The 12,213-nt window shown below is 42.1% G+C and overlaps 1 protein-coding gene across 7 annotated transcripts in view; it reads right to left on the reverse strand.

Moving 5' to 3' along the window:
• The window catches only part of PASD1 (PAS domain containing repressor 1), a 108,598-nt gene that overhangs the window by 25,647 nt on the left and 70,738 nt on the right, over positions 1 to 12,213 (reverse strand). For 3 of the 7 annotated variants that reach the window (XM_032996099.2, XM_032996098.2, XM_032996097.2), the window contains exons 2-6: positions 6,284 to 6,375; positions 5,000 to 5,056; positions 3,440 to 3,594; positions 2,578 to 2,669; positions 653 to 742 (exon numbers count right to left, since the gene is read on the reverse strand). In XM_032996099.2, coding sequence (XP_032851990.2) covers positions 653 to 742; positions 2,578 to 2,669; positions 3,440 to 3,594; positions 5,000 to 5,031 — 369 coding nt within the window. In that variant the 5' untranslated portion in view covers positions 5,032 to 5,056; positions 6,284 to 6,375. Of the gene's footprint in view, positions 1 to 652; positions 743 to 2,577; positions 2,670 to 3,439; positions 3,595 to 4,999; positions 5,057 to 6,283; positions 6,376 to 10,666; positions 10,807 to 12,213 lie in introns of those variants that run through there. The other 4 variants (XM_032996101.2, XM_032996100.2, XM_042807048.1 and 1 more) reach the window with 3 other exon arrangements.

Genomic DNA, 12,213 nt, shown 5'->3' on the forward strand with positions numbered 1-12,213 from the left:
GACTACAGGGGTTCTACCAAAATGTCAGCATATATTTGTTTCTTTGCACATCAGGAGGTTTGGCCAGGTTAACTGCGTGCTCAAATTTTCCCTCACATAGTATCACTGGTGCCTCATGCTTGGCACCAGATAAAAACAAAAAATGTTTTTGAGGAGACAGCAGAAACTTCTGTACCCAACAGCTAACTGATGTCTAAAGATTCTCGCAGAAAACTCTGAGGCCACATATTTGTTACTGAAGACCAGGGGCTCAAAGTAGAAAAAAACACGATCACATTAAAAGAGCATACATTCAGTCCTCAAATAATCTTTAAATTATCTGAAGAGAGCTTCAGCATGCACAGATTTCACAAGCATGAGATTTTCCATATACCTGGTGGGATAAACACCAACCAGACATCAGCCAAGTGTGAGCTACGAGTACAGTGATTTTCACAGTTTTTTTTTCCTTTAGCTAACTTGCAGACCCTGAGAGAGAATGTGTTATTCACAGGAGCTTAAGGAACTCCCTCAGAGTTGGTTGGTTTATCCCCCACCCACAGTCAATTGCCTCTTTGGTTGGACAAAACCAAGCCCCCGCCCTGCAGTGATGGATGGGCTTGTGCTAAGGCAGGGGAATGATTCTTCAACATATTGCATTGTCAGAACTTACCGGTAAGTGTCCAAGCAGAGATGAAACACTATCAGATACATAAATAATAATCCCATCAGTGGTAAGAGCAATGAGAAAGCCATCTAGTGCCTAATGATAAAAAGGCAGGCAAAAAAAAAAAAAAAGAAAAAAATAAAAAGAACTGTGCAAGGGAACAACTTAAAATATAATAGGCTAATTTATTCTTTGGTGATGCTTCTAACAGCCTAAAACTAACATGAATCAATTATGGAACTGACAGTTCAATGCAGAAAAATAAAAATTACACAACCTGTCTAATTCAACATTCTTCCATTCTTCTTATATTCTTACTTGCTCATTAATATTAAATTGACTTGTAGTTTTCACCCAGGGAGTATTTATTTAACATGAAGCAAGACAGTGGTGGTTAGAATTTCTACACCCACACAATCCTAGTAATTTCAGTCACTTCATTATGTGTTCTGAATTACACAATAGTTAACCAATTCGGTGCGTAAGGAGATGCTAGATACCATGATGGCAAACCCAGCATTGTGGATGGATGGATGGACAGATAAGCAGAGACAGAAAAGTTATACAATGCTGTATTTATGGACAATATGGACAAGATCTAAAGCCTTACTTATTTTGCTGAAAGCACTCATTTGTTTGGCTAGTGACACAATTTTAAAGTTTTTTTGTTGTTGTTTTCCCTTTCTTACTCACAATGGTTTCTGTCCTGGAGTTGAAGATCTCTGTCCCTTTTAAATTACTGCATGTGCTTTCATCTTTGGGTGTTCTCCTTATTCTTCATATCTTCTTGCACCATTGACCCAGTCTCTGTCCCTATTCTTTTCTAACATTTACCAAGATCTAGGAGTTTTAACCTCTGGTCAGCACCGTGCACAAAGTCAACTCTTCTAAAGACACTATTAGGCTGCTCTGCAGCTTAGCCACAGGGAGCCAAAGATGCAGCATTCACGGTCTTCCCTACTTCACTGTCATACTCTGCTTTTACTGAAAATAATCCCTCTCTGGAAAAAAACACTGGTTTTAAGTAAACTGGTCAACTGTCTAACATAGCCCAGCAAGCCAACAGTTATTAAAGGGCACTCTCTCTCCCCCGCCACTTCTAAGGGGGGAATTTGTTTTGATTCAGCTGGAACAAACTAGCTTGTTTGGTGAGAGAAATTCCCAGAAAGAATGAACAGACTTTTCCAGGGAGGTGAGTCATGACATCCTGATGAAAAGGAATAACTAAGACACTGCAGCACCTCCCAGCTCAGCCCAGCATACACCCTTATTTTGGTGAGGCGAAGAGCAACAGCTGCCCACGCAGGGTGGGAGATGTCCTTGCCAGAGGAACATGCAGCACAAACCCAAAGCAGCATCCTTAAGAAAGGAAAAATGTAGGTTCTTGAGGTGTTTCTAGATCAGCTAAGCATTTTAGAGGTGAAAGTATCAGAGCTGCTCTCCTGAATGCACTTAAAGGCAATCCAAGCAAAAGCTACAGCATTCACATCACAAGTACAGCACCGCACAGCTAGCAGCAGCAAAGGCAGCAAAGGCAGCAAAGTAAATGCTGCCTGGCTAACGGGATGTGGGAGGAAGAGAGCTGCTCTGCTTTTTTCAGGTCCTTTCAAGCTTTTGCTAAAACCGCTAGCTCTAGCGGCTCTTCTGAAAAGGGCATTTCTCTTTTTCCTCTCTCACCAGGCCAAATTGGTCTTCATTCCTAAATGAAAAGCTGTTTATCTTTAAACAGAAGCAATCATATTTTTAATTCTGTGTCTACGAAGCATTTAGCACAATATTGGTCTCTGTCAGGTTTGTATTATATGAGCCAGCAGAGTAGAAATCATTAACACTGGAACCTACAGGTTTTCACCCATATACTGTAAATCTCTGAACTACTCCACTGAACTGATTACTTCTCACTAATCTATGTAGCTTTAATTTCTTCTTACCTCTAACATCAACTGGGTGAACTCCTCGTTGCTAAGAAATGAAGGCTTCCAGTCTTGTCTAATTTCACAGGCTTCTGTCTGTGCTGTGATTTCTTAAAGAGAAAACATCAAAAAAGCACCATGACTCATGCTAGTTGGATTTTTTTTTTTCATTTTCAAGTAACACTAGATTTCTTTTAAGAGGCTTTCAGAGGAATCATCCTCAGATCATTCTTCACACAAAGCCTTCCTGTATGCAACAGTCGTTTTTCATGCCATGACGATAGAAATGCATTACAAATCAAGAAAAGGAGACATTTTGGGTGGTCTGAAGAAATCCTTCAAAAATTAAGGTCAGTGGGCTTACTTCGGAGTAGCTGAGCATCACCCTGAGCAGAAGGTGTCTGCAACTCTGGAGCTGTTTCAGGAAGGCTTACAGGAGTGCCCAGGCAGCACGACAGGCCACACCCAGCCATCTTCTACCCCAGGAGACCTGGGAACAGGGCACAGAAACCCTTTTCCCTTGGTTTTTGTAGTGCCTGTTGTTCCTCAGGTCTTCCTCCCTCATACTCTGAGAGCATACAAAGCGTGCCAGGGGATGCAGAGGCCAGAGAGGGAAACGGACTGATGTCACTACATTAAAAAGCATACAGCACTGCATCTTTTCAAGTATATCTATGTTTAACTGGTCAGCACAGTACTCAAACCTAGCCCATTTTCTGAGGCCAAATGCTGTGCCTTATTCTGCCCCTGACTTGGGCTCATGTCCCCTCTGGAAGTCTTAGATGCATGGGAAAAACAGTTTTCATCTGAGTGGAAACTGGCTGCTGGGCAGATGCAGAGCCAGCACCTTTAACAGGAGCAGGCCAGCACCCTCCAGTACCTTTCTGTTTCTGTAAGAAGTCAATGGTCCTTTGCAGTATTGTGGACTTGTCCATCTTGAGAGGGTGGCCGTGACCCTGCAGCATCGTGCAAAGCTCTTTAATGAGGACATTGAACTGGTCTCTCCTCTTCTTTTCAGATTTGTTGCGTGATGCCCTGGGTGACAGAAATATAAACGCTGCTAAGTAAAATGAAGGACCTACAGCTCGACCCAGGGAGAGGTAAATGGCTCTGCACCAGCAAAACACTTTAAATACAAGAATCTAAACCCTGCTAGGACTGCTTGTTTGTTTAAAATTTGACTTGGGCATAAGTGCCTTGCTGCTGCTTAGAGCCTTGCAGCAGGACTGAACTCACCGTCAGCAAGCAACACCTGGAGGTAACAAATACCATTTACATTCATCTGAGCAAGACCATACCCTTACGTACATTTCAGCAGCAGTTCTCATTGTTTTGAAGACAGTAATAATGATGTGCAGGTGTTATGGGCGAAATTTCTCCAGTAAGAGAAGTCCTAGCACCTACATGCTCATGTTTTGCCCACCTAATTTTTATGAACTTCTGTTTTGCAGTTAGTACACACACATATAAAGGTCAAAATGCGAAGGATTCCTTATTCCCTGATTTGTACTTGCAAAAGTAGCTTATCGAGAGGGAATACTGCACAGAGACAACTCAACTGCAGAATAAAGTCAAGCACACGCTCTGTATCTGGTTTTGAAAAGCTGCTGCCATGATATATGAAACTGGAAATGTTAAGAGTCCGGCTGCGGAAACCACAGACTAGTTTCCAGCTTGCATTAATACAATTTAAGAATGTTTTATTAGGGTTTTCCCCTCCATTAAACCAATAAAGGAGAAAGCAAATCCATTCAGTTTCTTCCAAAATGTTCTTTCCAATGCTCATATCTGAGATAACCCTATTTTCATACAACCCCTTCCAGTAGTAATTAATCTTCTTTACAAGTGTATTCATGATGATACATGCTTCCTGTGATCTAGACTGAGCGTGGTATGCTGAAAGCATTTCCATTCATATTCAAGTTGGCATTTGGATGCTCTCAGATGCAGCATTTACTTTCACAGCCATCTCTGTTTTGGCACTTGTGTATGATGACTACTTGGAACTGAGCCAAATGCTTCTCTGAAGACAGACTAACTCATACCTGTGCTAAAGCAGGACTGCTCTCTAAGTTTCACAGGGAACTCTACCCCAGGTGGGCAGCAATGCATGATGCCAATAAAATCACAGGTCAGGAGTCCTGCATCAAGATAATAAATATCCATGGGATAACATGAGATTCTGAGGGCACAACATAATTTAAGGACCACTCAGCTGATTAACTCATTGTAGGGATGGTCAAACACACTATGAGAAGCTTGAAAATGGTGACTTAATTAAGCTATTTGTGGTCTGCTATACACAGCCTGTAAACTGCATGGGGATTTTGTCTTTGACATCAGTGGCCCCAAGTATTTTTTGAAGTATCAGATGACACAGCATTTACAATTCTCCCCAAAGAGAGTTTCTACTCTCAGCGTCCTGTACTTCCCTTCATACCTCTTTGCCCTGTCCTTCTCATCTTCATCCATCAGTTCGTTTACACAACACAGGGCTCTGGAAAGAAAAGACAGAAGTACTTACTGAGACATATTCCCTGATCTTGTTGAGGATGTCAGAATGTGGAGCTTACAGGTTTGTACTCTGTGACCTTCTGATGTTTCAATCTTCCCTTTCCCAAACACCACTCTTGTTACGTAGTTTCTTGCTTGTTTTGTCAGCTACTGAGGATTGTGGAATGGAATATTTGCTATATATCCAAACAGACAGCTACAATAAGTGTGACTTTAGAGGGAAAGAGCTAAGAGCCAGCAGCCCCTCAGCCTGACTCTGCATTCCTCCCTGCCACAGGATGGGGAACCCTGCCAAAGCACTGAACTCTGCACAGGAATCAATGATTCCTCTGTAAATCTGCACAGGACTCAGCATCTTCCCTGCAAATGTGAGAGCTGATTTGACTCTGCTGCCTGTACCAGGCAGCACTGTGCCTGGTCCTGTCTTGGGAAATCAAACATACTGCTGGTTGATTTCAAGCATTGTGATGCTTGAAAAGCATCTCAGATTTCTTTCCCAGTGGAAGGGCATAGAAGAAAGAAGATAAAACTGTGCTAATCCCCCGAAGGACTAGTACTAGGCAACAGCAGGGTACTATCAGGACATCTAAGAGATGATATGATAGACAGGTTCATCCAAAGCATCCTGCCCCCAATGACTTGCACTGGTGGACTTACACCACATCATCTGAGCTGTGTTCCAAGACTTCAAGCTAAAACTTCCTCACCTGGCACTCACCAGGGAAAAGAAGGGAATGTGACCTGGGTTCTCTATGCTCCTGCACCATAACAGTCATTGTAGACTGCTGTCTTTACTTATCTTCACCGTTCCTGCTGGCAACACCTCCCTGTAATGACATGGTACTGTCAAGCCCCATGGAATGATGGAAAATTCAACATGAGGGTGACTTCTTCACTGGTGACTTGCTTTCTATGATTCAGACAGGCTAAGTTTCAGAGATGCAGAGCCAGGGAGATGCAGGCAAGCCAGCTACTGTCACTCCAGACTGCCCCACAACTGATAGGAAGTCAGTGATGCTGCTCACAGTAAAAGCTACAAAAATTTACCCTTCCTTTCCTGCTCCAAGGCAAGGATCTCACTCCCTGCAGATGACATGGGCAGAAGAAACTGTATGATTTCTTTTGTCCCAAAATATCAATGCACTCCATGGGGAGGGAGTGATTCTCATTGCCTGAGTCAATGAAAGCTACAAGCCAAATTAGAAATTACCTGTTCTATTCCTCAGATTCATCAGTCCAGACTGTCGGAGTGGGGTTAGCACTTCTTATCACCATGTAAATAGAGACAGAGAAAAATTAATCCTGGAAGGAAAAGCAAATCCAGTTAAAACACACCTGCAGGCAAGACTTAGCATAGAGAACAGCAATCACTTAAAACTGAAAAAGTGCACCACCATAAATTAGAAACGTGCTCAAGTATAACTGGTGAAAGATCAGCAAAGCCCCCATGAACAGGAGCTGGACCGCGTTCTGGGGCTCCCGGCTCTGTGTATACCACTGGCTGCTGCAGAAGAAGCCTGGGAAGGCCAGCTTGACCTCTTGTGTCCAAAAAGCCATGTGGCTCAGCAGGGTGAAGGAATGGCCCTACTAGATGGGGCCACTGAGGATCAATCTGAGTCCTTTCAAAGTATGACAGTTTACATGGCATGCACGCTATGAAAACCAGCGAGTATGATCTATACTTCACCTACCCAATCTTGTAACCAAATACCTCCTTTGAGATGAAAACGATCAGCTAAAGTCAGCACAAGCCACAACCACCCACCTGCAGATGGATTTAGGGCCTCCCATTAAGATTTGCTACTGACAGGGGACACATATCTCCTTTTTGTTTGTGAATTAAACAGTTACTAATGAACACTCTAAACTCCTGACTATCCAAACCACAGTGCTCATCTCTCTGAAACCATTGCTCTTGAAACTTGTTTGGCCCCAGATGAGCCTCATTCTCAGGAAGGACACAGATGCAACCAGACTGTCCATGACTGACAGCAATATCTTCAACAACAGCCAAGTGCTGGGCTTCCAAATTTAACAAGCTTTTAATGCCTTTGAAGTAATCTCCCCGCTTTGTACTCAGGTTCATGGCTGTTTCTCCCATTACCATTAGTTCCAGTATCAGCTCAAGACACTGTAAAAAAACTCACTGCCACTACCAGAGATTACATATTTGTAACCACGGACAATGAGCAAACCCCTGACATTTTTGATCATCTAAAGGACTAGCAAGAGCTTGTTTGTTTCTCCCACTAGTGAAAACACCTCAGAGGGAAGGAAACACAAGAAGGTGGGAAAAGAACTACTGCAAGGCCACTGCTAACCACCACGAGTCACACAGATCCCAACCAGCAATATGGTGAGAGTGCTTTATAGGGGAGGTTTATATGAGTGACATGAGACAATGGGCCAAATTCCTGCTCATTGCAACTAAATTAAATTATGTCAGTCCATTTGCTCCAAAAAAATTGGCTCAGATGAAGTGTGATAGTCATTGTAAACAGTAATATGGAAGTTACCTGCATAGGCTTGAACCTCCCAACACAACAGAAGTACAAGAGTAACATATAAAATACCTAACATGTTTCAACAGTAAGTGAATCAGTAAAAAATGCAGTTGGGATGAAGTGATCATTTTCGGTTTGGAACATGAACTTCCAGGGAAAATCTCACACAACTCCTGATATCCTCAGTGAAGCTGCAACTGAAAACACCACCTGCATAGCAAGGTTAAACACAGTGGATCCGCTATGCTTCTGTTCTCACAGTTGTAATACACTGGTCAAGTTACAAGCTTTTATCCTAGTTCAAAAGGAGTGTGTGATCTTATTTGTTACCCTATTGAGCTGAGGTGCTTATCTTAATCACTGCTGCTCATTGGTCAGTGCTGTTTTAGTAAACCCATACAGCTGTTTCTCCTCTAGAAGAATGACCTATACAGAAGTTTTGCTAACTTGTAATAATTTCAGAGATATGCAGGTATAAAGAAAATTATTTTTAAAGCAATGGCTTAAATTATAAAAAATGCTTGTGAATACACAAACAGATCTATAACAATTTATCAAGAAACATTTTTTCTATATGGGCTTTAGTATGCAAAAATTCAGCCAAACAAAAGATTTCTTCCTGAGCTTTGAGTGCAAAGCTTTATGCAGAAACCTTCACATTGCCTTGCCCATAGGTTGTCTAACAACTGAAAGTTCCTGGGAAGCCTGATGGGTCTTCTGCCTTGTACACGTGGGTGCCCTCCCAGCCAGCTTGAATAGCAGTAAGTTGAGGGATGCTGTTTGGTCACTGAGAGACAACAGTCCAAATTGGGAAATGAAGCTCAGAATCTCCAGTCTTCAGCAGCAGCTATCATATCCCGCTGCAGTACAGCTGATGCGAGCTGCAAGGGGCAGAGGAATGAGGCTTCCCAGGTCTGTCCCAATGGGACATCCCTAATGAACATGAGAGATGTCCTTAGTCAACACCAGACTTCAAGGCTCTAACAGAATAAATGGCCATAAAAGAATTCACAGGCCCAAACACACAGAAAAGCTTTTTGCATGATGCAGCAGGATGGTGAGCTACAAAAAGTCTCAGCAGAAGACACCTAAGGACAAAATATTCTTAGCTGGATTAAGCACTTCAGGACTACATTTAGCTAAGTGCTTTTTGTCTTGTTATGAGCCAGAGCCAAATATAGTAACCAGAATACTTAAGAATAGTTTCATAAGGGTTGTATACACTCCTCAGCAAGATAAGGCACTTAGCACTACTGACAGCAGTACGTCTGCATGTTAAGAGTATTTTAAATAGCTCCAGATATAATCTCTTTGACCTAACCTGCATTAACCAGAGGGATCAAAATTTATTTATTGCCTCCTGAAAATCCCCTCCTGCAACACTTGGAGAGAAGGATTCATGAACTCAGTGGGCAGGTAAAGAAAGAGGACACTTGTCAGTGCTGCTACCATCGTTTTTCACCCCACCTACAACAGATGAAGATCAGCTTTCTCACCAAGAAACGCACATCCATAATTGCCCAAACGCCCTCTGTAAAGGGAAAAGATTTTTTTCTTCCCTTGTACAGGGAGTATCAAAAAACACTCATAGCATTTTAAGGGCAAGTTATATTTTAAACTTTTCAAATATCACAGTATTTGAAGTTGTTTCCAGGGTTACAGAAAGGGTAATGTAGTATGACAGCTTAACAAGACAAATGGACTTATCAGACACATAGCTAATAGTTAAAGCACTATTCCATGCTATCTGTCTGCAATATTCTGGCACATTTGTTACTGAGGAGAGAATGGGAGATGGAATTTAAAAAAAATTCTTTGTTTTCCACAACTGTCTGATTGCAGGAGCAGTCTAAAACTGCAAACTTTTGACTAAAGAAAACGTTTATTTATTGGCTTGCTGCAAATCATCAAAACATTAACATTACCTTAGCATAAATCTTAATGGAACATCACATTAGTAAGAATTATCCACTGAAACCAATAGTTCCTATGAATGCTTCATTATAGCTTAAATTTTAATTATTTGGTTATGTCACTGATGGCAAAGCAAAGATCACTGAGTGTAATGCTGCACATTTCTTTGTGATCAGAACCAAATAAAGCTTTCGTAAGTCACCTAAAAAGGGTCCTGAGCCCAGCTAATTTGATTGTTTTTCCCAACTATATCAATGGGTCTAATTAAAAACATTCTCTATGCATAAAAACTTTGTTGTGCTTGTATCTAAATTTTCATCAAATTTTGCATTTGAGTAATGTACAGCAGTTAGGGAGTCTTCAAATCTATACTGTAGGAAGTATTTTAATTATGGAAATGTGCTGTGCTAATAATTTCCACAGATTTTACATGCAACGAATTCAGCAGAGAGCCCTCAATTACAAGATGCAGCACTTTGTGGCACAATGCAGTCATAAATAAGAGAGTTAATGCATTCTCCAGCAATACGATTTATATGTCAATATGCCAGTGTTTCATTCTTCTTGAGGCAACAGGAGGACATGACTGCAGCTGACAGCTAAACAGCTGATTTAATTTTTAAAAGGCAGAATTTAACCTTTTCAGTAAAGTGCTACTGTTTCAATTATAAGATGCTAATGTAAATGACATTTTAAAAACCGAGCAGTGACTCTGAGTGATCACCACTTCCATTCACGCCCCAGAGCCTGGGAGCCCCGTCCCGTGCTGCCCGCCACGGAGCCGCTCGGGCACTCGCCCATGGCACAGAGCACGGAGGAAAGCCACGGCAGCGGCTCTCGCCACCTGCCACCGCAGGGGTCTTTCTCTTACGCTGAACAGACTTGATGACAAAGTTACCCACTTTTGGGACAAATGTTTCTGGACAGGCTTTGTCCCGACGCTACAGCAAGCGGGCAACAGCAGCAGCAGCTGCTCCGTACGCCTGCGGCACCACCCGCTGCCGAAGCACCCACCCGGCGTGACAGCACGACACAGGAATGCACGGACTGAAACAGATACAGCAAAGGAGTTGCATCTCCGCGTTATCTGACCTCCTTGCATTTTACCCTCTCCTTTCCTAGGTATGCCTTGCCTTCTGTTGTTTTTCACTCTTTCCTGCTCTTCTTTCACTTACCCCCTTACTCAACATCCATTGGTTTGCAATTCAGAGAACTGGATCTTTCTTGAATGTGGTTTCTCTTCATCTTGCTGTTTCTTATGTCATCCGCCTTCATCTTTTCAACGCTTTTTCTTCTCTGTGTTCTTCACTTTCCTCTTCTCAAAAGAGGAAAAAAACATTCTAATGACCTCAGTAGTGACAATCAATCAGCCATTTAACCCTGGGAACTCTTGGGCTTGCCCAGGTCTGGGGCATGCATCACTACTGAATTCTGTTTAGGGACACATCACCTTAGGGATCATGCTGGTGTGGATCAGGTGGGAGCCTTCAGTGTGGTCAGCTCCCACATCACCTTGGTCCAGGTGCATTGGGTCCTGTCCTGCCTGATAGCTCCTAGTTCCAGTTTCAGACCCTTTGCCTCTTTGGAGGAACTGGAATCCCCTTCAGTTCAGTAGCAGAGCTGTGCAGCTCCATCCTTTATAGAAACACCACCCTACATCCCCCCCATGAGACGGCCGAGGGAAACAGTCCCACGCAGCACACTCCCCTGTGGCAGCTAACACACACACACACCTTCATTCTTCGGGGGTGCCAAGGCAGGGTGACATACCATGACTGTACCTGTATTTTCACACAGCATCTTTGTTTACTGGAACATGGGTAGTGGTGGTAAATTGGTGAGGGAATGAAATATTCTGCGTCCTCTTTTGTTAATCTGTCAGAAGTGGACTTTTTGTACCACTATTGTAATTATTGCATCTCGATGAGCTCACTCATCTACAGCATACTCTCCCCTGGTTTACTGAGCTCTAAATTTAGGTTGTTACCTGTATGACAGATTTATGACTACATTCATTATAGCAGTAACAGCTTCAGACAGAAGCTAAGAGGTGCCCAAAGAAAATGGAATATACAAAACAATTACACCATAAAAAAAGGCTGTATCTGAACACTGTGATTCAGCACAGAAATGAAATGAAAGATAGAGGAGGAACAATGATGGTGTGTTGGGGGTTTTTTGTGTAGTGCGTGGGTTTTTTTAACCAAGATATGCTGTTTTCTGACAAAAGAAAAGGGGAAAAAGATTAAAAACTAACAGACACTTAAAAAGAAAAGATGATTACTGGAACATTTTGTTCTCTATGATTTTTGTCAGATCCTGGAGAAAATAGCTGGCCAAGTTTGTTCTGTTCCAGCAAATTACTGAAACTTGCAGGGTAAAGATACAACATTGTAGAATATTATTTAAAATGTCTCCAGGGTTTCTGTAACAAGAAGGGAATGCATTTAATTAATTCTATCAATTTGTCTAATAGTGTCTTAAAATTCACAAAACATGGCAAAAAGCAGCACCCTAAGTAGTACAAAACTATACTTCTACTGGCACAAGCAGGGTAGGATAAAAATGCATATGCAAATAATAGTTCTTCTGCAGTCCTGGATGAATTCCTGTTTCATTTGTAGCTGGTCAGTTATTACAGGAAAGATAAATGTGTGTCGTAGTTTGAAATTATGATATCTAACCTATAAACAATTCTTTAGCACACCTGACTGAGTCAGAC

Source organism: Tyto alba, unplaced genomic scaffold (assembly GCF_018691265.1).
Source record: "Tyto alba isolate M040663 unplaced genomic scaffold, T.alba_DEE_v4.0 Super-Scaffold_5, whole genome shotgun sequence".
In the NCBI taxonomy this organism is placed as follows: domain Eukaryota; kingdom Metazoa; phylum Chordata; class Aves; order Strigiformes; family Tytonidae; genus Tyto; species Tyto alba.